The sequence below is a fragment of the Scyliorhinus torazame genome, chromosome 26 (assembly GCF_047496885.1).
Source record: "Scyliorhinus torazame isolate Kashiwa2021f chromosome 26, sScyTor2.1, whole genome shotgun sequence".
Taxonomy (NCBI): domain Eukaryota; kingdom Metazoa; phylum Chordata; class Chondrichthyes; order Carcharhiniformes; family Scyliorhinidae; genus Scyliorhinus; species Scyliorhinus torazame.
Window position 1 is genome coordinate 25689623 of NC_092732.1, and position 25499 is coordinate 25715121.

At 52.1% G+C, this 25499-nt stretch overlaps 1 protein-coding gene across 1 annotated transcript in view; it reads left to right on the forward strand.

Annotated features, from left to right (window-relative positions):
* LOC140402857 (tripartite motif-containing protein 46-like) overlaps positions 1–25499 on the forward strand; it is a 181043-nt gene that overhangs the window by 152727 nt on the left and 2817 nt on the right. The window contains exons 4-6 of the mRNA XM_072490482.1: positions 1006–1305; positions 18661–18958; positions 23853–24220. Coding sequence (XP_072346583.1) covers positions 1006–1305; positions 18661–18958; positions 23853–24220 — 966 coding nt within the window. The remainder of the gene's footprint in view (positions 1–1005; positions 1306–18660; positions 18959–23852; positions 24221–25499) is intronic.

Consider the following 25499-nt stretch of genomic DNA (forward strand, 5'->3'; position numbering starts at 1 on the left):
GTTTGGGTGCGGTGTCTGTGTTGTTTGGGTGCGGTGTCTGTTGTTTGGGTGCGGTGTCTGTGTTGTTTGGGTGCGGTGTCTGTGTTGTTTGGGTGCGGTGTCTGTGTTGTTTGGGTGCGGTGTCTGTTGTTTGGGTGCGGTGTCTGTGTTTTGGTGCGGTGTCTGTGTTGTTTGGGTGCGGTGTCAGTGTTGTTTGGGTGCGGTGTCAGTGTTGTTTGGGTGCGGTGTCTGTATTGTTTGGGTCCGGTGTCTGTGTTGTTTGGGTTCGGTGTCTGTGTTGTCTGGGTGCGGTGTCTGTGTTGTTTGGGTGCGGTGTCTGTGTTGTTTGGGTGCGGTGTCTGTGTTGTTTGGGTGCGGTGTCTGTGTTGTTTGGGTGAGGTGTCTGTGTTGTTTGGGTGCGGTGTCAGTGTTGTTTGGGTGCGGTGTCTGTGTTGTTTGGGTACGGTGTCTGTTGTTTGGGTGCGGTGTCTGTGTTGTTTGGGTGCGGTGTCTGTGTTTGGGTGCGGTGTCTGTGTTGTTTGGGTGCGGTGTCTGTGTTGTTTGGGTGCGGTGTCAGTGTTGTTTGGGTGCGGTGTCTGTGTTGTTTGGGTGCAGTGTCTGTGTTGTTTGGGTACGGTGTCTGTTGTTTGGGTGCGGTGTCTGTGTTGTTTGGGTGCGGTGTCTGTGTTGTTTGGGTGCGGTGTCTGTGTTGTTTGGGTGCGGTGTCTGTGTTGTTTGGGTGCGGTGTCAGTGTTGTTTGGGTCCGGTGTCTGTATTGTTTGGGTCCGGTGTCTGTGTTGTTTGGGTGCGGTGTCAGTGTTGTCTGGGTGCGGTGTCTGTGTTGTTTGGGTGCGGTGTCTGTGTTGTTTGGGTGCGGTGTCTGTGTTGTTTGGGTGCGGTGTCTGTGTTGTTTGGGTGCGGTGTCTGTGTTGTTTGGGTGCGGTGTCAGTGTTGTTTGGGTGCGGTGTCTGTGTTGTTTGGGCGTCAGTGGTTATTGGAGTGACTGGGCCATTCTTTCTCACCCAGCCCCCGGAGCCCCGGTCATCGACACCCAGCGGACCTACGCCTACGACCAGATCTACCTGTGTTGGCGGCTACCCAAGGACTCTGCAGCGGCCTGGCATTATGAGGTGGAGTTTCGCCAGGCCGACCACCCTCCCAAAGGCCCCCGCCGCTGGCAGAGGATCGAGGAGGTGCGGGGGACGGGCACAGCTGTCGGACATCTGGACATGGACCGTGTGTACGCTCTGCGAGTGCGCGGCTTCAACAAGGCAGGACACGGAGAGTACAGCGAGGAGATCTACCTCCGCAGCCCGCCCGCGCCAGGTAAGCAACATCATCGCGGAAGAACTTCTGTCAGTACAGGTAGTTAGATACAGAGTAAAGCTCCCTCTACACTGTCCCCACCAAACACTCCCAGGACAGGTACAGCACGCGGTTAGATACAGAGTAAAGCTCCCTCTACACTGTCCCCATCAAACACTCCCAGGACAGGTACAGCACGGGGTTAGATACAGAGTAAAGCTCCCTCTACACTGTCCCCATCAAACACTCCCAGGACAGGTACAGCACAGGGTTAGATACAGAGTAAAGCTCCCTCTACACTGTCCCCATCGAACACTCCAAGGACAGGTACAGCACGGGGGTAGATACAAAGTAAAGCTCCCTCTACACTGTCCCCATCAAACACTCCCAGGACAGGTACAGCACGGGGTTAGATACAGAGTAAAGCTCCCTCTACACTGTCCCCATCAAACACACCCAGGACAGGTACAGCACGGGGGTAGATACAAAGTAAAGCTCCCTCTACACTGTCCCCATCAAACACTCCCAGGACAGGTACAGCATGCGGTTAGATACAGAGTAAAGCTCCCTCTACACTGTCCCCATCAAACACTCCCAGGACAGGTACAGCACGGGGTTAGATACAGAGTAAAGCTCCCTCTACAGATTCCCCATCAAACACTCCCAGGACAGGTACAGCACGGGGTTAGATACAGAGTAAAGCTCCCTCTACACTGTCCCCATCAAACACTCCCAGGACAGAAACACCACGGGGTGAGATACAAAGTAAAGCTCCCTCTACAGTGTCCCCATCAAACACTCCCAGGACAGGTACAGCACGGGGTTAGATACAGAGTAAAGCTCCCTCTACACTGTCCCCAACAAACACTCGCAGGACAGATACAGCACGGGGTTAGATACAGAGTAAAGCTCCCTCTACACTGTCCCCATCAAACACTCCCAGGACAGGAACAGCACGGGGTTAGATACAGAGTAAAGCTCCCTCTACACTGTCCCCATCAAACACTCCCAGGACAGGTACAGCACGGGGTTATATACAGAGTAAAGCTCCTTCTACACTGTCCCCATCAAACACTCCCAGGACAGGAACAGCACGGTGTTGGATACAGAGTAAAGCTCCCTCTACACTGTCACCATCAAACACTCCCAGGACATGTACACCACGGGGTGAGATACAGAGTAAAGCTCCCTCTACACTGTCCCCATCAAACACTCCCAGGACAGGTACAGCACGGGGTTAGATACAGAGTAAAGCTCCCTCTACACTGTCCCCATCAAACACTCGCAGGACAGGTACAGCACGGGGTTAGATACAGAGTAAAGCTCCCTCTACACTGTCCCCATCAAACACTCCCAGGACAGGAACAGCACAGAGTTAGATACAGAGTAAAGCTCCCTCTACACTGTCCCCATCAAACACTCCCAGGACAGGTACAGCACGGGGTTAGATACAGAGTAAAGCTCCCTCTACACTGTCCCCATCAAACACTCCCAGGACAGGTACAGCACGGGGTTAGATACAGAGTAAAGCTCCCTCAACACTGTCCCCATCAAACACTCCCAGGCCTGGTACAGCACAGGGTTAGATACAGAGTAAAGCTCCCTCTACACTGTCCCCATCAAACACCCAGGACAGGTACAGCACATGGTTAGATACAGAGTAAACCTCCCTCTACACTGTCCCCATCAAACACTCCCAGGACAGGTACAGCATGGGGTTAGATACAGAGTAAAGCTCCCTCTACACTGTTCCCATCAAACGCTCCCAGGACAGGTACAGCACGGGGTTAGATACAGAGTAAAGATCCCTCTACACTGTGCCCATCAAACACTCACAGGACAGGTACAGCACGTGGTTAGATACAGAGTAAAGCTCCCTCTACACTGTTCCCATCAAACACTCACAGCTCAGGTACAGCACGGGGTTAGATACAGAGTAAAGATCCCTCTACACTGTGCCCATCAAACACTCACAGGACAGGTACAGCACGGGGTTAGATACAGAGTAAAGCTCTCTCTACACTGTCCCCATCAAACACTCCCAGGACAGGTACAGCGCGGGGTTAGATACAGAGTAAAGCTCTCTCTACACTGTCCTCATCAAACACTCCCAGGACAGGTACAGCACGGGGTTAGATACAGAGTAAAGCTCCCTCTACACTGTCCCCATCAAACACTCCCAGGACAGGTACAGCACGGGGTTAGATACAGAGTAAAGCTCCTCTACACTGTTCCCATCATACACTCCCAGGACAGGTACAGGACGGGGTTAGACACAGAGTAAAGCTCCCTCTGCACTATCCCCATCAAACACTCCCAGGACAGGTACAGCACGGGGTTAGATACCGTGTAAAGCTCCCTCTACACTGTCCCCATCAAACACTCCCAGGACAGGTACAACACGGGGTTAGATACAGAGTAAAGCACCCTCTACACTGTCCGCATCAAACAGTCCCAGGACAGGTACAGCACGGGGTTAGATACAGAGTAAAGCTCCCTCTACACTGTCCCCATCAAACACTCCCAGGACAGGTACAGCACGGGGTTAGTTACAGAGTAAAGCTCCTCCTACACTGTTCCCATCAAACACTCCCAGTACAGGTACAGCACGGGGTTAGTTACAGAGTAAAGCTCCCTCTACACTGATCCCATCAAACACTCCCAGGACAGGAACAGCACGGGGTTAGATACAGAGTAAAGCTCCCTCTACACTGTCCCCATCAAACACTCCCAGGACAGGTACAGCACGGGGTTATATACAGAGTAAAGCTCCTTCTACACTGTCCCCATCAAACACTCCCAGGACAGGAACAGCACGGTGTTAGATACAGAGTAAAGCTCCCTCTACACTGTCACCATCAAACACTCCCAGGACAGGTACACCACGGGGTGAGATACAGAGTAAAGCTCCCTCTACACTGTCCCCATCAAACACTCCCAGGACAGGTACAGCACGGGGTTAGATACAGAGTAAAGCTCCCTCTACACTGTCCCCATCAAACACTCGCAGGACAGGTACAGCACGGGGTTAGATACAGAGTAAAGCTCCCTCTACACTGTCCCCATCAAACACTCCCAGGACAGGAACAGCACGGGGTTAGATACAGAGTAAAGCTCCCTCTACACTGTCCCCATCAAACACTCCCAGGACAGGTACAGCACGGGGTTAGATACAGAGTAAAGCTCCCTCTACACTGTCCCCATCAAACACTCCCAGGACAGGTACAGCACGGGGTTAGATACAGAGTAAGGTTCCCTCCACGCTATCCCCATCAAACACTCCCAGGACAGGTACAGCACGGGGTTAGATACAGAGTAAAGCTACCTCTACACTGTCCCCATCAAACACTCCCAGGACAGGTACAGCACGGGGTTAGATACAGAGTAAAACTCCCTCTACACTGTCCCCATCAAACACTCCCAGGACTGGTACAGCACGGGGTTAGATACAGAGTAAAGCTCCCTCTACACTGTCCCCATCAAACACTCCCAGGACAGGTACAGCATGGGGTTAGATACAGAGTAAAGCTCCCTCTACACTGTTCCCATCAAACGCTCCCAGGACAGGTACAGCACGGGGTTAGATACAGAGTAAAGATCCCTCTACACTGTGCCCATCAAACACTCCCAGGACAGGTACAGCACGGGGTTAGACACAGAGTAAAGCTCCCTCTGCACTATCCCCATCAAACACTCCCAGGACAGGTACAGCACGGGGTTAGATACCGAGTAAAGCTCCCTCTACACTGTCCCCATCAAACACTCCCAGGACAGGTACAACACGGGGTTAGATACAGAGTAAAGCACCCTCTACACTGTCCGCATCAAACAGTCCCAGGACAGGTACAGCACGGGGTTAGATACAGAGTAAAGCTCCCTCTACACTGTCCCCATCAAACACTCCCAGGACAGGTACAGCACGGGGTTAGTTACAGAGTAAAGCTCCTCCTACACTGTTCCCATCAAACACTCCCAGTACAGGTACAGCACGGGGTTAGTTACAGAGTAAAGCTCCCTCTACACTGATCCCATCAAACACTCCCAGGACAGGTACAGCACGGGGTTAGATACAGAGTAAAGCTCCCTCTACACATTCCCCATCAAACACTCCCGGGACAGGTACAGCACGGGGTTAGATACAGAGTAAAGCTACCTCTACACTGTCCCCATCAAACACTCCCAGGACAGGTACAGCACGGGGTTAGATACAGAGTAAAACTCCCTCTACACTGTCCCCATCAAACACTCCCAGGACAGGTACAGCACGGGGTTAGATACAGAGTAAAGCTCCCTCTACACTGTCCCCATCAAACACTCCCAGGACAGGTACAGCATGGGGTTAGATACAGAGTAAAGCTCCCTCTACACTGTTCCCATCAAACGCTCCCAGGACAGGTACAGCACGGGGTTAGATACAGAGTAAAGATCCCTCTACACTGTGCCCATCAAACACTCCCAGGGCAGGTACAGCACGGGGTTAGACACAGAGTAAAGCTCCCTCTGCACTATCCCCATCAAACACTCCCAGGACAGGTACAGCACGGGGTTAGATACCGAGTAAAGCTCCCTCTACACTGTCCCCATCAAACACTCCCAGGACAGGTACAACACGGGGTTAGATACAGAGTAAAGCACCCTCTACACTGTCCGCATCAAACAGTCCCAGGACAGGTACAGCACGGGGTTAGATACAGAGTAAAGCTCCCTCTACACTGTCCCCATCAAACACTCCCAGGACAGGTACAGCACGGGATTAGTTACAGAGTAAAGCTCCTCCTACACTGTTCCCATCAAACACTCCCAGTACAGGTACAGCACGGGGTTAGTTACAGAGTAAAGCTCCCTCTACACTGATCCCATCAAACACTCCCAGGACAGGTACAGCACGGGGTTAGATACAGAGTAAAGCTCCCTCTACACATTCCCCATCAAACACTCCCGGGACAGGTACAGCACGGGGTTAGATACAGAGTAAAGCTCCCTCTACATTGTCCCCATCAAACACTCCCAGGACAGGTACAGCACGGGGTTAGATACAGAGTAAAGCTCCATCTACACTGTCCCCATCAAACACTCCCAGGACTGGTACAGCACAGGGTTAGATACAGAGTAAAGTTCCCTCTACACTGTCCCCATCAAACACTCCCAGGACAGGTACAGCACGGGGTTAGATACCGAGTAAAGCTCCCTCTACACTGTCCCCATCAAACACTCCCAGGACAGGTACAGCACGGGGTTAGATACAGAGTAAAGCTCCCTCTACACATTCCCCATCAAACACTCCCGGGACAGGTACAGCACGGGGTTAGACACAGAGTAAAGCTCCCTCTGCACTATCCCCATCAAACACTCCCAGGACAGGTACAGCACGGGGTTAGATACCGTGCAAAGCTCCCTCTACACTGTCCCCATCAAACACTCCCAGGACAGGTACAACACGGGGTTAGATACAGAGTAAAGCACCCTCTACACTGTCCGCATCAAACAGTCCCAGGACAGGTACAGCACGGGGTTAGATACAGAGTAAAGCTCCCTCTACACTGTCCCCATCAAACACTCCCAGGACAGGTACAGCACGGGGTTAGTTACAGAGTAAAGCTCCTCCTACACTGTTCCCATCAAACACTCCCAGTACAGGTACAGCACGGGGTTAGTTACAGAGTAAAGCTCCCTCTACACTGATCCCATCAAACACTCCCAGGACAGGAACAGCACGGGGTTAGATACAGAGTAAAGCTCCCTCTACACTGTCCCCATCAAACACTCCCAGGACAGGTACAGCACGGGGTTATATACAGAGTAAAGCTCATTCTACACTGTCCCCATCAAACACTCCCAGGACAGGAACAGCACGGGGTTAGATACAGAGTAAAGATCCCTCTACACTGTGCCCATCAAACACTCCCAGGACAGGAACAGCACGGGGTTAGTTACAGAGTAAAGCTCCTCCTACACTGTTCCCATCAAACACTCCCAGTACAGGTACAGCACGGGGTTAGTTACAGAGTAAAGCTCCCTCTACACTGATCCCATCAAACACTCCCAGGACAGGAACAGCACGGGGTTAGATACAGAGTAAAGCTCCCTCTACACTGTCCCCATCAAACACTCCCAGGACAGGTACAGCACGGGGTTATATACAGAGTAAAGCTCATTCTACACTGTCCCCATCAAACACTCCCAGGACAGGAACAGCACGGGGTTAGATACAGAGTAAAGATCCCTCTACACTGTGCCCATCAAACACTCACAGGACAGGTACAGCACGGGGTTAGATACAGAGTAAAGCTCTCTCTACACTGTCCCCATCAAACACTCCCAGGACAGGTACAGCGCGGGGTTAGATACAGAGTAAAGCTCTCTCTACACTGTCCTCATCAAACACTCCCAGGACAGGTACAGCACGGGGTTAGATACAGAGTAAAGCTCCCTCTACACTGTCCCCATCAAACACTCCCAGGACAGGTACAGCACGGGGTTAGATACAGAGTAAAGCTCCTCTACACTGTTCCCATCATACACTCCCAGGACAGGTACAGCACGGGGTTAGACACAGAGTAAAGCTCCCTCTGCACTATCCCCATCAAACACTCCCAGGACAGGTACAGCACGGGGTTAGATACCGTGTAAAGCTCCCTCTACACTGTCCCCATCAAACACTCCCAGGACAGGTACAACACGGGGTTAGATACAGAGTAAAGCACCCTCTACACTGTCCGCATCAAACAGTCCCAGGACAGGTACAGCACGGGGTTAGATACAGAGTAAAGCTCCCTCTACACTGTCCCCATCAAACACTCCCAGGACAGGTACAGCACGGGGTTAGTTACAGAGTAAAGCTCCTCCTACACTGTTCCCATCAAACACTCCCAGTACAGGTACAGCACGGGGTTAGTTACAGAGTAAAGCTCCCTCTACACTGATCCCATCAAACACTCCCAGGACAGGAACAGCACGGGGTTAGATACAGAGTAAAGCTCCCTCTACACTGTCCCCATCAAACACTCCCAGGACAGGTACAGCACGGGGTTATATACAGAGTAAAGCTCCCTCTACACTGTCCCCATCAAACACTCCCAGGACAGGTACAGCACGGGGTTAGATACAGAGTAAAGCTCCCTCTACACTGTCCCCATCAAACACTCGCAGGACAGGTACAGCACGGGGTTAGATACAGAGTAAAGCTCCCTCTACACTGTCCCCATCAAACACTCCCAGGACAGGAACAGCACGGGTTTAGATACAGAGTAAAGCTCCCTCTACACTGTCCCCATCAAACACTCCCAGGACAGGTACAGCACGGGGTTAGATACAGAGTAAAGCTCCCTCTACACTGTCCCCATCAAACACTCCCAGGACAGGTACAGCACGGGGTTAGATACAGAGTAAGGTTCCCTCCACGCTATCCCCATCAAACACTCCCAGGACAGGTACAGCACGGGGTTAGATACAGAGTAAAGCTACCTCTACACTGTCCCCATCAAACACTCCCAGGACAGGTACAGCACGGGGTTAGATACAGAGTAAAACTCCCTCTACACTGTCCCCATCAAACACTCCCAGGACTGGTACAGCACGGGGTTAGATACAGAGTAAAGCTCCCTCTACACTGTCCCCATCAAACACTCCCAGGACAGGTACAGCATGGGGTTAGATACAGAGTAAAGCTCCCTCTACACTGTTCCCATCAAACGCTCCCAGGACAGGTACAGCACGGGGTTAGATACAGAGTAAAGATCCCTCTACACTGTGCCCATCAAACACTCCCAGGACAGGTACAGCACGGGGTTAGACACAGAGTAAAGCTCCCTCTGCACTATCCCCATCAAACACTCCCAGGACAGGTACAGCACGGGGTTAGATACCGAGTAAAGCTCCCTCTACACTGTCCCCATCAAACACTCCCAGGACAGGTACAACACGGGGTTAGATACAGAGTAAAGCACCCTCTACACTGTCCGCATCAAACAGTCCCAGGACAGGTACAGCACGGGGTTAGATACAGAGTAAAGCTCCCTCTACACTGTCCCCATCAAACACTCCCAGGACAGGTACAGCACGGGGTTAGTTACAGAGTAAAGCTCCTCCTACACTGTTCCCATCAAACACTCCCAGTACAGGTACAGCACGGGGTTAGTTACAGAGTAAAGCTCCCTCTACACTGATCCCATCAAACACTCCCAGGACAGGTACAGCACGGGGTTAGATACAGAGTAAAGCTCCCTCTACACATTCCCCATCAAACACTCCCGGGACAGGTACAGCACGGGGTTAGATACAGAGTAAAGCTACCTCTACACTGTCCCCATCAAACACTCCCAGGACAGGTACAGCACGGGGTTAGATACAGAGTAAAACTCCCTCTACACTGTCCCCATCAAACACTCCCAGGACTGGTACAGCACGGGGTTAGATACAGAGTAAAGCTCCCTCTACACTGTCCCCATCAAACACTCCCAGGACAGGTACAGCATGGGGTTAGATACAGAGTAAAGCTCCCTCTACACTGTTCCCATCAAACGCTCCCAGGACAGGTACAGCACGGGGTTAGATACAGAGTAAAGATCCCTCTACACTGTGCCCATCAAACACTCCCAGGGCAGGTACAGCACGGGGTTAGACACAGAGTAAAGCTCCCTCTGCACTATCCCCATCAAACACTCCCAGGACAGGTACAGCACGGGGTTAGATACCGAGTAAAGCTCCCTCTACACTGTCCCCATCAAACACTCCCAGGACAGGTACAACACGGGGTTAGATACAGAGTAAAGCACCCTCTACACTGTCCGCATCAAACAGTCCCAGGACAGGTACAGCACGGGGTTAGATACAGAGTAAAGCTCCCTCTACACTGTCCCCATCAAACACTCCCAGGACAGGTACAGCACGGGGTTAGTTACAGAGTAAAGCTCCTCCTACACTGTTCCCATCAAACACTCCCAGTACAGTTACAGCACGGGGTTAGTTACAGAGTAAAGCTCCCTCTACACTGATCCCATCAAACACTCCCAGGACAGGTACAGCACGGGGTTAGATACAGAGTAAAGCTCCCTCTACACATTCCCCATCAAACACTCCCGGGACAGGTACAGCACGGGGTTAGATACAGAGTAAAGCTCCCTCTATATTGTCCCCATCAAACACTCCCAGGACAGGTACAGCACGGGGTTAGATACAGAGTAAAGCTCCATCTACACTGTCCCCATCAAACACTCCCAGGACTGGTACAGCACAGGGTTAGATACAGAGTAAAGTTCCCTCTACACTGTCCCCATCAAACACTCCCAGGACAGGTACAGCACGGGGTTAGATACCGAGTAAAGCTCCCTCTACACTGTCCCCATCAAACACTCCCAGGACAGGTACAGCACGGGGTTAGATACAGAGTAAAGCTCCCTCTACACATTCCCCATCAAACACTCCCGGGACAGGTACAGCACGGGGTTAGACACAGAGTAAAGCTCCCTCTGCACTATCCCCATCAAACACTCCCAGGACAGGTACAGCACGGGGTTAGATACCGTGCAAAGCTCCCTCTACACTGTCCCCATCAAACACTCCCAGGACAGGTACAACACGGGGTTAGATACAGAGTAAAGCACCCTCTACACTGTCCGCATCAAACAGTCCCAGGACAGGTACAGCACGGGGTTAGATACAGAGTAAAGCTCCCTCTACACTGTCCCCATCAAACACTCCCAGGACAGGTACAGCACGGGGTTAGTTACAGAGTAAAGCTCCTCCTACACTGTTCCCATCAAACACTCCCAGTACAGGTACAGCACGGGGTTAGTTACAGAGTAAAGCTCCCTCTACACTGATCCCATCAAACACTCCCAGGACAGGAACAGCACGGGGTTAGATACAGAGTAAAGCTCCCTCTACACTGTCCCCATCAAACACTCCCAGGACAGGTACAGCACGGGGTTATATACAGAGTAAAGCTCATTCTACACTGTCCCCATCAAACACTCCCAGGACAGGAACAGCACGGTGTTAGATACAGAGTAAAGCTCCCTCTACACTGTCACCATCAAACACTCCCAGGACAGGTACACCACGGGGTGAGATACAGAGTAAAGCTCCCTCTACACTGTCCCCATCAAACACTCCCAGGACAGGTACAGCACGGGGTTAGATACAGAGTAAAGCTCCCTCTACACTGTCCCCATCAAACACTCGCAGGACAGGTACAGCACGGGGTTAGATACAGAGTAAAGCTCCCTCTACACTGTCCCCATCAAACACTCCCAGGACAGGAACAGCACGGGGTTAGATACAGAGTAAAGCTCCCTCTACACTGTCCCCATCAAACACTCCCAGGACAGGTACAGCACGGGGTTAGATACAGAGTAAAGCTCCATCTACACTGTCCCCATCAAACACTCCCAGGACTGGTACAGCACAGGGTTAGATACAGAGTAAAGTTCCCTCTACACTGTCCCCATCAAACACTCCCAGGACAGGTACAGCACGGGGTTAGATACCGAGTAAAGCTCCCTCTACACTGTCCCCATCAAACACTCCCAGGACAGGTACAGCACGGGGTTAGATACAGAGTAAAGCTCCCTCTACACATTCCCCATCAAACACTCCCGGGACAGGTACAGCACGGGGTTAGACACAGAGTAAAGCTCCCTCTGCACTATCCCCATCAAACACTCCCAGGACAGGTACAGCACGGGGTTAGATACCGTGCAAAGCTCCCTCTACACTGTCCCCATCAAACACTCCCAGGACAGGTACAACACGGGGTTAAATACAGAGTAAAGCACCCTCTACACTGTCCGCATCAAACAGTCCCAGGACAGGTACAGCACGGGGTTAGATACAGAGTAAAGCTCCCTCTACACTGTCCCCATCAAACACTCCCAGGACAGGTACAGCACGGGGTTAGTTACAGAGTAAAGCTCCTCCTACACTGTTCCCATCAAACACTCCCAGTACAGGTACAGCACGGGGTTAGTTACAGAGTAAAGCTCCCTCTACACTGATCCCATCAAACACTCCCAGGACAGGAACAGCACGGGGTTAGATACAGAGTAAAGCTCCCTCTACACTGTCCCCATCAAACACTCCCAGGACAGGTACAGCACGGGGTTATATACAGAGTAAAGCTCATTCTACACTGTCCCCATCAAACACTCCCAGGACAGGAACAGCACGGTGTTAGATACAGAGTAAAGCTCCCTCTACACTGTCACCATCAAACACTCCCAGGACAGGTACACCACGGGGTGAGATACAGAGTAAAGCTCCCTCTACACTGTCCCCATCAAACACTCCCAGGACAGGTACAGCACGGGGTTAGATACAGAGTAAAGCTCCCTCTACACTGTCCCCATCAAACACTCGCAGGACAGGTACAGCACGGGGTTAGATACAGAGTAAAGCTCCCTCTACACTGTCCCCATCAAACACTCCCAGGACAGGAACAGCACGGGGTTAGATACAGAGTAAAGCTCCCTCTACACTGTCCCCATCAAACACTCCCAGGACAGGTACAGCACGGGGTTAGATACAGAGTAAAGCTCCCTCTACACTGTCCCCATCAAACACTCCCAGGACAGGTACAGCACGGTGTTAGATACAGAGTAAGGTTCCCTCCACGCTATCCCCATCAAACACTCCCAGGACAGGTACAGCACGGGGTTAGATACAGAGTAAAGCTACCTCTACACTGTCCCCATCAAACAGTCCCAGGACAGGTACAGCACGGGGTTAGATACAGAGTAAAACTCCCTCTACACTGTCCCCATCAAACACTCCCAGGACTGGTACAGCACGGGGTTAGATACAGAGTAAAGCTCCCTCTACACTGTCCCCATCAAACACTCCCAGGACAGGTACAGCATGGGGTTAGATACAGAGTAAAGCTCCCTCTACACTGTTCCCATCAAACGCTCCCAGGACAGGTACAGCACGGGGTTAGATACAGAGTAAAGATCCCTCTACACTGTGCCCATCAAACACTCCCAGGACAGGTACAGCACGGGGTTAGACACAGAGTAAAGCTCCCTCTGCACTATCCCCATCAAACACTCCCAGGACAGGTACAGCACGGGGTTAGATACAGAGTAAAGCTCCCTCTACACTGTCCCCATCAAACACTCCCAGGACAGGTACAGCACGGGGTTAGATACCGTGTAAAGCTCCCTCTACACTGTCCCCATCAAACACTCCCAGGACAGGTACAACACGGGGTTAGATACAGAGTAAAGCACCCTCTACACTGTCCGCATCATACAGTCCCAGGACAGGTACAGCACGGGGTTAGATACAGAGTAAAGCTCCCTCTACACTGTCCCCATCAAACACTCCCAGGACAGGTACAGCACGGGGTTAGTTACAGAGTAAAGCTCCTCCTACACTGTTCCCATCAAACACTCCCAGTACAGGTACAGCACGGGGTTAGTTACAGAGTAAAGCTCCCTCTACACTGATCCCATCAAACACTCCCAGGACAGGAACAGCACGGGGTTAGATACAGAGTAAAGCTCCCTCTACACTGTCCCCATCAAACACTCCCAGGACAGGTACAGCACGGGGTTATATACAGAGTAAAGCTCCTTCTACACTGTCCCCATCAATCACTCCCAGGACAGGAACAGCACGGTGTTAGATACAGAGTAAAGCTCCCTCTACACTGTCACCATCAAACACTCCCAGGACAGGTACACCACGGGGTGAGATACAGAGTAAAGCTCCCTCTACACTGTCCCCATCAAACACTCCCAGGACAGGTACAGCACGGGGTTAGATACAGAGTAAAGCTCCCTCTACACTGTCCCCATCAAACACTCGCAGGACAGGTACAGCACGGGGTTAGTTACAGAGTAAAGCTCCCTCTACACTGTCCCCATCAAACACTCCCAGGACAGGAACAGCACGGGGTTAGATACAGAGTAAAGCTCCCTCTACACTGTCCCCATCAAACACTCCCAGGACAGGTACAGCACGGGGTTAGATACAGAGTAAAGCTCCCTCTACACTGTCCCCATCAAACACTCCCAGGACAGGTACAGCACGGTGTTAGATACAGAGTAAGGTTCCCTCCACGCTATCCCCATCAAACACTCCCAGGACAGGTACAGCACGGGGTTAGATACAGAGTAAAGCTACCTCTACACTGTCCCCATCAAACACTCCCAGGACAGGTACAGCACGGGGTTAGATACAGAGTAAAACTCCCTCTACACTGTCCCCATCAAACACTCCCAGGACTGGTACAGCACGGGGTTAGATACAGAGTAAAGCTCCCTCTACACTGTCCCCATCAAACACTCCCAGGACAGGTACAGCATGGGGTTAGATACAGAGTAAAGCTCCCTCTACACTGTTCCCATCAAACGCTCCCAGGACAGGTACAGCACGGGGTTAGATACAGAGTAAAGATCCCTCGACACTGTGCCCATCAAACACTCCCAGGACAGGTACAGCACGGGGTTAGACACAGAGTAAAGCTCCCTCTGCACTATCCCCATCAAACACTCCCAGGACAGGTACAGCACGGGGTTAGATACCGAGTAATGCTCCCTCTACACTGTCCCCATCAAACACTCCCAGGACAGGTACAACACGGGGTTAGATACAGAGTAAAGCACCCTCTACACTGTCCGCATCAAACAGTCCCAGGACAGGTACAGCACGGGGTTAGATACAGAGTAAAGCTCCCTCTACACTGTCCCCATCAAACACTCCCAGGACAGGTACATCACGGGGTTAGTTACAGAGTAAAGCTCCTCCTACACTGTTCCCATCAAACACTCCCAGTACAGGTACAGCACGGGGTTAGTTACAGAGTAAAGCTCCCTCTACACTGATCCCATCAAACACTCCCAGGACAGGTACAGCACGGGGTTAGATACAGAGTAAAGCTCCCTCTACACATTCCCCATCAAACACTCCCAGGACAGGTACAGCACGGGGTTAGATACAGAGTAAAGCTCCCTCTACATTGTCCCCATCAAACACTCCCAGGACAGGTACAGCACGGGGTTAGATACAGAGTAAAGCTCCCTCTACACTGTCCCCATCAAACACTCCCAGGACAGGTACAGCACGGGGTTAGATACAGAGTAAAGCTCTCTCTACACTGTCCCCATCAAACACTCCCAGGACAGGTACAGCACGGGGTTAGATACAGAGTAAAGCTCCCTCTACACTGTCCCCATCAAACACTCCCAGGACAGGAACAGCACGGGGTTAGATACAGAGTAAAGCTCCCTCTACACTGTCCCCATCAAACACTCCCAGGACAGGTACAGCACGGGGTTAGATACAGAGTAAAGCTCCCTCTACACTGTCCCCATCAAACACTCCCAGGACAGGTACAGCACGGTGTTAGATACAGAGTAAGGTTCCCTCCACGCTATCCCCATCAAACACTCCCAGGACAGGTACAGCACGGGGTTAGATACAGAGTAAAGCTACCTCTACACTGTCCCCATCAAACACTCCCAGGACAGGTACAGCACGGGGTTAGATACAGAGTAAAACTCCCTCTACACTGTCCCCATCAAACACTCCCAGGACTGGTACAGCACGGGGTTAGATACAGAGTAAAGCTCCCTCTACACTGTCCCCATCAAACACTCCCAGGACAGGTACAGCATGGGGTTAGATACAGAGTAAAGCTCCCTCTACACTGTTCCCATCAAACGCTCCCAGGACAGGTACAGCACGGGGTTAGATACAGAGTAAAGATCCCTCTACACTGTGCCCATCAAACACTCCCAGGACAGGTACAGCACGGGGTTAGACACAGAGTAAAGCTCCCTCTGCACTATCCCCATCAAACACTCCCAGGACAGGTACAGCACGGGGTTAGATACCGAGTAATGCTCCCTCTACACTGTCCCCATCAAACACTCCCAGGACAGGTACAACACGGGGTTAGATACAGAGTAAAGCACCCTCTACACTGTCCGCATCAAACAGTCCCAGGACAGGTACAGCACGGGGTTAGATACAGAGTAAAGCTCCCTCTACACTGTCCCCATCAAACACTCCCAGGACAGGTACATCACGGGGTTAGTTACAGAGTAAAGCTCCTCCTACACTGTTCCCATCAAACACTCCCAGTACAGGTACAGCACGGGGTTAGTTACAGAGTAAAGCTCCCTCTACACTGATCCCATCAAACACTCCCAGGACAGGTACAGCACGGGGTTAGATACAGAGTAAAGCTCCCTCTACACATTCCCCATCAAACACTCCCAGGACAGGTACAGCACGGGGTTAGATACAGAGTAAAGCTCCCTCTACATTGTCCCCATCAAACACTCCCAGGACAGGTACAGCACGGGGTTAGATACAGAGTAAAGCTCCCTCTACACTGTCCCCATCAAACACTCCCAGGACAGGTACAGCACGGGGTTAGATACAGAGTAAAGCTCTCTCTACACTGTCCCCATCAAACACTCCCAGGACAGGTACAGCACGGGGTTAGATACAGAGTAAAGCTCCATCTACACTGTCCCCATCAAACACTCCCAGGACTGGTACAGCACAGGGTTAGATACAGGGTAAAGTTCCCTCTACACTGTCCCCATCAAACACTCCCAGGACAGGTACAGCACGGGGTTAGATACCGAGTAAAGCTCCCTCTACACTGTCCCCATCAAACACTCCCAGGACAGGTACAGCACGGGGTTAGATACAGAGTAAAGCTCCCTCTACACATTCCCCATCAAACACTCCCGGGACAGGTACAGCACAGGGTTAGATACAGAGTAAAGCTCCCTCTACATTGTCCCCATCAAACACTCCCAGGACAGGTACAGCACGGGGTTAGATACAGAGTAAAGCTTCCTCTACACTGTCCCCATCAAACACTCCCAGGACATGTACAGCACGGGGTTAGATACCGAGTAAAGCTCCCTCTACACTGTCCCCATCAAACACTCCCAGGACAGGTACAGCACGGGGTTAGATACAGAGTAAAGCTCCCTCTACACATTCCCCATCAAACACTCCCGGGACAGGTACAGCACGGGGTTAGATACAGAGTAAAGCTCCCTCTACATTGTCCCCATCAAACACTCCCAGGACAGGTACAGCACGGGGTTCGATACAGAGTAAAGCTCCCTCTACACTGTCCCCATCAAACACTCCCAGGACAGGTACAGCACGGGGTTAGATACAGAGTAAAGCTCCCTCGACACTGTCCCCGTCAAACACTCCCAAGACAGGAATGGCGTGCGTCAGTTAACTGTAGCTGTCAATCCCTGGGAGTGGTTGGAAGTTGTGGAGTTTATTCTTGGTGTGAGGTGCATGGGTTTGGGGTGGGTGGCCATTTTGGTTCTGCATTTGAACGCCAGGTTATAATGTCCCCCCCCTCAGCCATTTTGTGATTCGGTGAGCTGAGGCCTTAACGGAATGTCGTCAGGCCGGTTGCTGTATAGACGTTCGTATTCGAAAATCCATGCCCCGTTTTAATTATGCATGGTGGGGTGGGGGAGTGTGGCAGGTATGGTACTGGCACCACCATGTTGCTTGGGGGCGGGTGGGGTGGGTTGCAGAGGGTGGGGGAATGGACTCCTCCCTCCCAGTCATCTCCTTACGCTCGAAGGCATGGTTGCCTTTGAATGAGGCCCACGCTGAGCAGGATGGGTGGCTGCACCCCGTAGAAAATGGCTGCCTGTCACAAAATGGTGGCCGCCTCCAAATGGCTACCCAGCACAAAATGGCGGCCATCGCAAAATGGCATCCCATCGCAAAATGGGGGCCCCCACCAAAAAAATGGTGACCCACCATTACATGGCGGCCCATCACAAAATGGTGCCCATCACACAATGGTCTCCCATCTGAAAATAGTGCCCCATCTCAAAATGACAGCCAACCAAAAAAGTGGCGGCCCATCACAAAATGGCTGCCCATTACAAAATGGCTGCCCACCACAAAATGGCAACCCATCACAAAATGGCGGTCCATCACAAAATGGCAGCCCACCACAAAATGGCTGCCCACCACAAAATGGCAACCCATCACAAAATGGCGGTCCATCACAAAATGGCAGCCCACCACAAAATGGCTGCCCATCAAAAAATGGCGCCATAGCTCTCGCCATTGAGTGAATTGTATACGCGGTAACTGGAAGATGAGGAGGTTGACCATTACCCTGAGGCTTTGAATAACAACCAATTTTCTGACGGATTCTCTCTCTCTCTTTGTGTCTGTCTTCAAATATTTCACTCCCTTTTTTTGTCCGTCTGTCCCGCCATCTTTCCGGACGGAATTTTCTTTGCTCTCTCCTCCTTTCTTCATCGATCCTGATTTCTCCCCATAATTTATCCCCACTCGCTCCTCTTTTCCCCCCCTCCCCCTCCCCCCCCCCCCCCCCGCCCCCCGCACCACCACCGTCTCCGCCTCCAGTCCTCCACTTCCTCCTGGATAACAAGTGGGGCTTTAGCCGGGACCGCCTCATCGTCAGCAAGGACCAGCGGGCCGTCCGCAGCGTTGCCGGGATCCCCATGCTCTTCGCCGCCGAGCAGATCATGACCAGTTGCCACCTGTCCATTGACCTGGTCATCGGTGATGTGGCCCTGACCCAGGGCAAGCACTACTGGGCGTGCTCTATCGACCCCAGCTCGTACCTGGTAAAGGTTGGCATCGGGTTAGAGAGCAAGCTCCTGGAATGGTTCCAGGTGCCCCAGGATGTGGTCAGTCCCAGGTATGGAAAGCACCTGACCATCGTTCACCCCATTTCACTCCATTCAACGCCACCCTCCCCGGTCTGGGGGCACGCCCTCCATCCTCCATCTTCCATCTCGCAAGGATTCATTGGAAAGGCAGTCCCTGTGAGTCACCTCCTTTGGGATGAATTTCACCCACCAATCCCTTTGTCCCCCCCCCTACTGTCATGGCTTCCACCCTTGTAGGCCACACGTCTTCCACCCAGGCTCGGCTGGGTGACGCCACTCTTGTAGGCCGCACTGTGCCAGCGATGGCCCATACTGAATTGAGGAGGGGGGGGGGTGAAAGGTGGGGGCTGCGGGCGGGGAGGGGTGGGGTGGGGGTGGGGGACTTGCGAGTTGGGGAGCACAAAACACAAGTTGGCCAAACCTGACCTTTGAACGCTGGAAAGGAATGATTCTGGGGAAGGGCTCGAGTAGGGAGGGAAAGTTGGCCAACTGGGGTTGTTGGATCGGTCGCTCTTCCCTTCAGGAATGCGGGATTCACCCTCCCCCCTACCCTCTCAACCCCTCTCTCGTGGCCATTCAATGTGGTAGGTGTCAGCGGAGGGCCCCCCCCCCCCTCTCCGACCCTTTGCCCTTTCACCTCCATTGGCGCCATCAGCGGACAAAGGACGGTCCTGAGGGTCCTCACTGCTTGCCCCGATTGTCAACAGTTGGGTCTGCATACACCCTGCTGAATTGGAGGCCTGGGAGTCTTCCTCGCCACCCCCAGGCCAGGCCCTAGTCCCAGTGGAGGAGGCCTGGAGTTGCGGTTGAGGCCTCGTGGCTTGGGCCCTTAGATCGACGAGGGGGCTGGGTCAGAGGAGAGTAGGCCTCGATCGGAGCCTGATGTGTGTCGAGGCGGAGCGGAGCACAGAAGGGATGAAGGCCTGTAGCAGGGTTATGAACCGTCTTGAGGGGATTAAAAAAGGCCTAAATTTACGACCTACTCTGGAGTTGGAGCCCGCATGATCCGCCACTAACTGGTGAGCAGGCTTCACGGGCCATGTGGCGACTCCAACTCCTATTGTGATCCAGGCCCTCAGTTGATTCCCCGGCTGGGACAATATGGGCAGCTCCAATACTCTGTCGGAGATCTGAATCCGGAAACATTGGTCCCAGGAGATGAGATAAGAGTCTGAGAGTGAGGCCATGGTTTTCTTCCAGGCCTCTCTGACAGAAGACACTGACCCCCTCCACTACCTCCCTCCTCCTCCCCCACACACTCTGCCACTCTTCCCCCTCTCCCTGCTCCCACCTCCTCTCCTCCAATCCTTCCTCACCCCTCCCTCAACACCTCCTCCTCCCTCCCCGTCTCCCTTACCCATCCTCTCCTCCCCTCACTCTCCGCCTCCTTCGCTATCTCCCCTCGCCTTCCCCTAACCTCCTCCCCGTACTCTTTCCATCTCTCCCTCTATTGCCTTCTCACACCTGGACTATCTCTCCTCTATATCCCCCCCCTACCTCATTACCCTGCCCTCCCTCTAATTCCCTTGCTCACCTCCACTCCCCCATCCTCTTTCAACTCCCCCCTCCCCCACACCCCAGATCTTCTCCCTCTCCTCCCCTGGCCACCCAACTGTCCAAGGAGCCCCAGTTGAAGGTGGGGGGTGGGGGGGGGGCGGGGCGGGTGGGGGAGCTCACCCAAAAGGAGAAAGTTTCAGGAAGTGTCCATACTGACCTTTCCCAAAATCCCGTCTCCAGGTCTCCGCCCTCATCCTCACTCATTATCCCTGACAGGGGAAATGGAAAAACAGAGTCTATTAAAACAACACACTGCAGCAAACAGTCTACAGAGTCTATTTGAAAATCACACTAGAGCAAACAGTCTATTGAGTCTATTTAAACAGCACATTACAGCAAACAGTCTACAGTTTATTTAAACAGCACACTACAGCAAACAGCCTACAGAGTCTATTTAAACAGCATGCTGCAGCAGTCCACAGAGTCTATTTAAACAGCACACTTCAGCAAACAGTCTACAGTTTATTTAAACTGCATGCCGCAGGAAACAGTCAACAGAGTCTATTTAAACAGAGTGCTACAGCGAACAGTCGACAGTCTAGTTAAACAGTACACTGCAGCAAACAGTCTACAGAGTCTATTTAAACAGCACACTGCAGCAGTCTACAGAGTCTATTTAAACAGCACACTTCAGCAAACAGTCTACAGAGTTTATTTCTACTGCACACTGCAGCAAACAGTCTACAGAGTCTATTTAAACATCACACTGCAGCAAACAGCCTACAGAGTCTATTTAAATAACACTGCAGCAAACAGTCCATATGATCGAGTCTATTAAAACAGAGCGCTACAGCAAACTGTCTACAGAGTCTATTTAAACAGCACACTGCAGCAGTGAGTCTACAGAGTCTATTTAAACAGCACACTTCAGCAAACAGCCTACAGAGTCTATTTAAACAGCATGCTGCAGCAGTCCACAGAGTCTATTTAAACAGCACACTTCAGCAAACAGTCTCAGTTTATTTAAACTGCATGCCGCAGGAAACAGTCAACAGAGTCTATTTAAACAGAGTGCTACAGCGAACAGTCGACAGTCTAGTTAAACAGTACACTGCAGCAAACAGTCTACAGAGTCTATTTAAACAGCACACTGCAGCAGTCTACAGAGTCTATTTAAACAGCACACTTCAGCAAACAGTCTACAGAGTTTATTTCTACTGCACACTGCAGCAAACAGTCTACAGAGTCTATTTAAACAACACACTGCAGCAAACAGTCTACAGAATCTATTTAAACAGAGCGCTACAGCAAGCAGTCTACTATTTAAACAGTACACTGCAGCAAACAGTCTACAGAGTCTATTTAAACAGCACACTTCGGCAAACAGGCTACAGAGTCTATTTAAACAGCATGCTGCAGCAGTCCACAGAGTCTATTTAAACAGCACACTTCAGCAAACAGTCTACAGTTTATTTAAACTGCATGCCGCAGGAAACAGTCAACAGAGTCTATTTAAACAGAGTGCTACAGCGAACAGTCGACAGTCTAGTTAAACAGTACACTGCAGCAAACAGTCTACAGAGTCTATTTAAACAGCACACTGCAGCAGTCTACAGAGTCTATTTAAACAGCACACTTCAGCAAACAGCCTACAGAGTCTATTTAAACAGCATGCTGCAGCAGTCCACAGAGTCTATTTAAACAGCACACTTCAGCAAACAGTCTACAGTTTATTTAAACTGCATGCCGCAGGAAACAGTCAACAGAGCCTATTTAAACAGAGTGCTACAGCGAACAGTCGACAGTCTAGTTAAACAGTACACTGCAGCAAACAGTCTACAGAGTCTATTTAAACAGCACACTGCAGCAGTCTACAGAGTCTATTTAAACAGCACACTTCAGCAAACAGTCTACAGAGTTTATTTCTACTGCACCTGCAGCAAACAGTCTACAGAGTCTATTTAAACAACACACTGCAGCAAACAGTCTACAGAATCTATTTAAACAGAGCGCTACAGCAAACAGTCTACTATTTAAACAGTACACTGCAGCAAACAGTCTACAGAGTCTATTTAAACAGCACACTTCAGCAAACAGGCTACAGAGTCTATTTAAACAGCACACTGCAGCAAACAGTCTACAGAGTATAGTTAAACAGCACACTGCAGCAAACAGTCTACAGTGACTATTTAAACACCACACTGCAGCAAACAGTCTACATAGTCTATTTAAACAGAGTGCTACAGCGAACAGTCGACAGTCTATTTAAACACCACACTGCAGCAAACAGTCTACAGGGTCTACTTAACCAGCACACTGCAGCAAACAGTCTGCAGAGTCTATTTAAACGGATGCTGTATGAATTGCAGCAATCAGTACACATGTCTGAAACTGCAGCAACGTCTCCCGACAATAGCAGGATTATTTCCCCGGCAGAATTCAGTTAGTGGAGGATAGTTTCTGTATCCAGTTGAGTTGGAATCTGACGCCGTCACTCCAAGGCTGGAGGAGTGGCAGATCGTGTTGAGGATTGTCAGAGGATACAGCAGGACATAGATAGGTTGGCGACTTGGGCAGAGAAATGGCAAATGGAGTTTAATCCAGACAAATGTGAGGTAATGCATTTTGGTAGGTCTAACATAGAGGGGGAATATACCGTGAATGGCAAAACTCTTGGGAATATAGAAAGTCAGAGAGATCTGGGCGTGCAGGCCCACAGATCTTTGAAGGTGGCAACACAAGTGGACAAGGTCGTCAAGAAAGCAGACGGAATGCTCGCCGTCATTGGACGGGGCACCGAGTATAAAAACTGGCGAGTCAGGCTGCAGTTGTACAGAACCTCGGTTAGGCCGCACTTGGAATATTGCGCACAATTCTGGTCGCCACACTACCAGAAGGAAGTGGAGGCTTTGGAGAGGGTACAGAGGAGGGTTACCAGGATGTTGCCGGGTCTGGAGGGTGTGTGCGATGCGGAGAGGCTGAAAAGACTCGGACTGTTTTCATTAGAGAGACGGGAGGTTGAGGGGCGACCTGATCGAGGTCGACAAGATTGTGAGGGGTGTGGATAGAGTGGATGGGCAGGCACTCTGTCCCAGGGTGGAGGGGTCAGTCACCAGGGGGCACAGGTTTAAGGTCCATGGGGCAAAGTTTCGAGGAGATGTGCGAGGCAGGTTTTTTACACAGAGGGTGGTGAGTGTCTGGAACGCGTGGCCAGGGGAGGTTGTGGAAACGGATACATTAACGGCGTTCAAAAGGCATCTTGACAAACACAGGGACAGGACGGGTATAGAGGGAGACGGCACAAGGAAGGGCTGAGGGTTTGGGCCAAGGGTGGTATCATAACCAGTACAGGCTTGGAGGGCCGAAGGGCCTGTTCCTGCGCTGGATTGTTCTTTGTTCTAACCTCTCTGCAATGTTCTGCCGCAGGTACGATCCCGACAGTGGGCATGATAGTGGGGCTGAAGATGCCACGGTTGACGCCTCGCCACCCTATGCCTTCTTGACCATAGGGATGGGCAAGGTCCTGCTGCCTCAGGGCTGTCCCCTGCCTGTCCGGGACCCAGCGGCAGGCACCGTGCCCCTGCCCTCCCGCCTGGGGGTCTGCCTGGACTACGAGAGGGGGCGTGTGGCCTTCTATGACGCGGTGTCCTTCCGGAACCTGTGGGAGTGTGGCGTGGACTGCAGCGGGCCCGTCTGCCCGGCCTTCTGCTTTGTGGGCGGGGGAGCCCTCCACCTCCAGGAGCTGGTGGCCACCAGGCCTGAGAACAAGGCCGTAAACTACTCAACGCACAAGGGTAAGCGGCCCCCTACTCCCCCTCCCTATCTCTGTAACCTCCTCCAGCCCCTACACCCCCTCCCTATCTCTGTAACCTCCTCCAGCCCCTACACCCCCTCCCTATCTCTGTAACCTCCTCCAGCCCCTACACCCCCTCCCTATCTCTGTAACCTCCTCTAGCCCCTACACCCCCCTCCCTATCTCTGTAACCTCCTCCAGCCCCTACACCCCCTCCCTATCTCTGTAACCTCCTCTAGCCCCTACACCCCCTCCCTACCTCTGTAACCTCCTCCAGTCCCTACACCCCCTCCCTATCTCTGTAACCTCCTCCAGTCCCTACACCCCCTCCCTATCTCTGTAACCTCCTCCAGCCTTGACACCCCCTCCCTATCTCTGTAACCCCCTCCAGCCCCTACACCCCCTCCCTATCTCTGTAACCTCCTCCAGCCCCTACACCCCCTCCCTATCTCTGTAGCCTGGGGGTGGGGGCTCACCCTTCTCCAGCGCCTCCTTGCACATCCCCACCAGCAGGGGGTCCTAGCTCCGAACTAAACCTCTTGTAGAACGCGGCTGAGAATCCGCCTGGACCCGGGGCCTCCCCGGACTGCAATGACCCCACTCAATCACCTCTCACAGCCCCATTGGGGCTCTAAGCTCTCATCTGCTCCACCCTCAGGGACTCCGACCTGTCCAAAAACCTGCCTCCTACCCTCGCTCCCCTGTAGGAGGTTCCGATCGATGTAGTATCCAGTGGAAGGTCCCAAATACCAACTTTTACCCCCTCTGCTTCTGTTACCCCGTTGGACGCCCCCCCCTCGCATCTCCCATCCGTCCAATCTCTCTCGGCACTGGCTGACTCCTCAGCTGGTGTGCAAACATCCTAGTGGCTTTCTCCCCATATTCGTACTCTATTGCCCTCAACTTCTCTGCCCGCTCCACCTTCCCGTAGCGAGCGTCGAAGTAAGACTTACGATTTGAGCGGCTGTTGCAGAAGGCCAGCAGAAGGGTCGCAGGAGGGTGCAGAAGGGGTACCAGAAGGGTGGCAGAAGGGTCGATTTGAACTTGGACTCTATACTTATAGTCCCCAGGGGCTTCCCGCCTTTCGGGGCGGACCCTGTACCTGGTCCCAAGTGATTGGACTTTGTCCCAATCACTTGGTTCGATATTCTCCAATGCTGGAGCGATTCCTTGATCGATGGGCGGTTTTGGGGTGGTCGTTCACCTCCCTTTGTGTAAGCTCCTGTTGGCGCCGAAAAGTCTGGGTTGTCTCTGTGTGTCTAAATTGTTGCACATTGTTC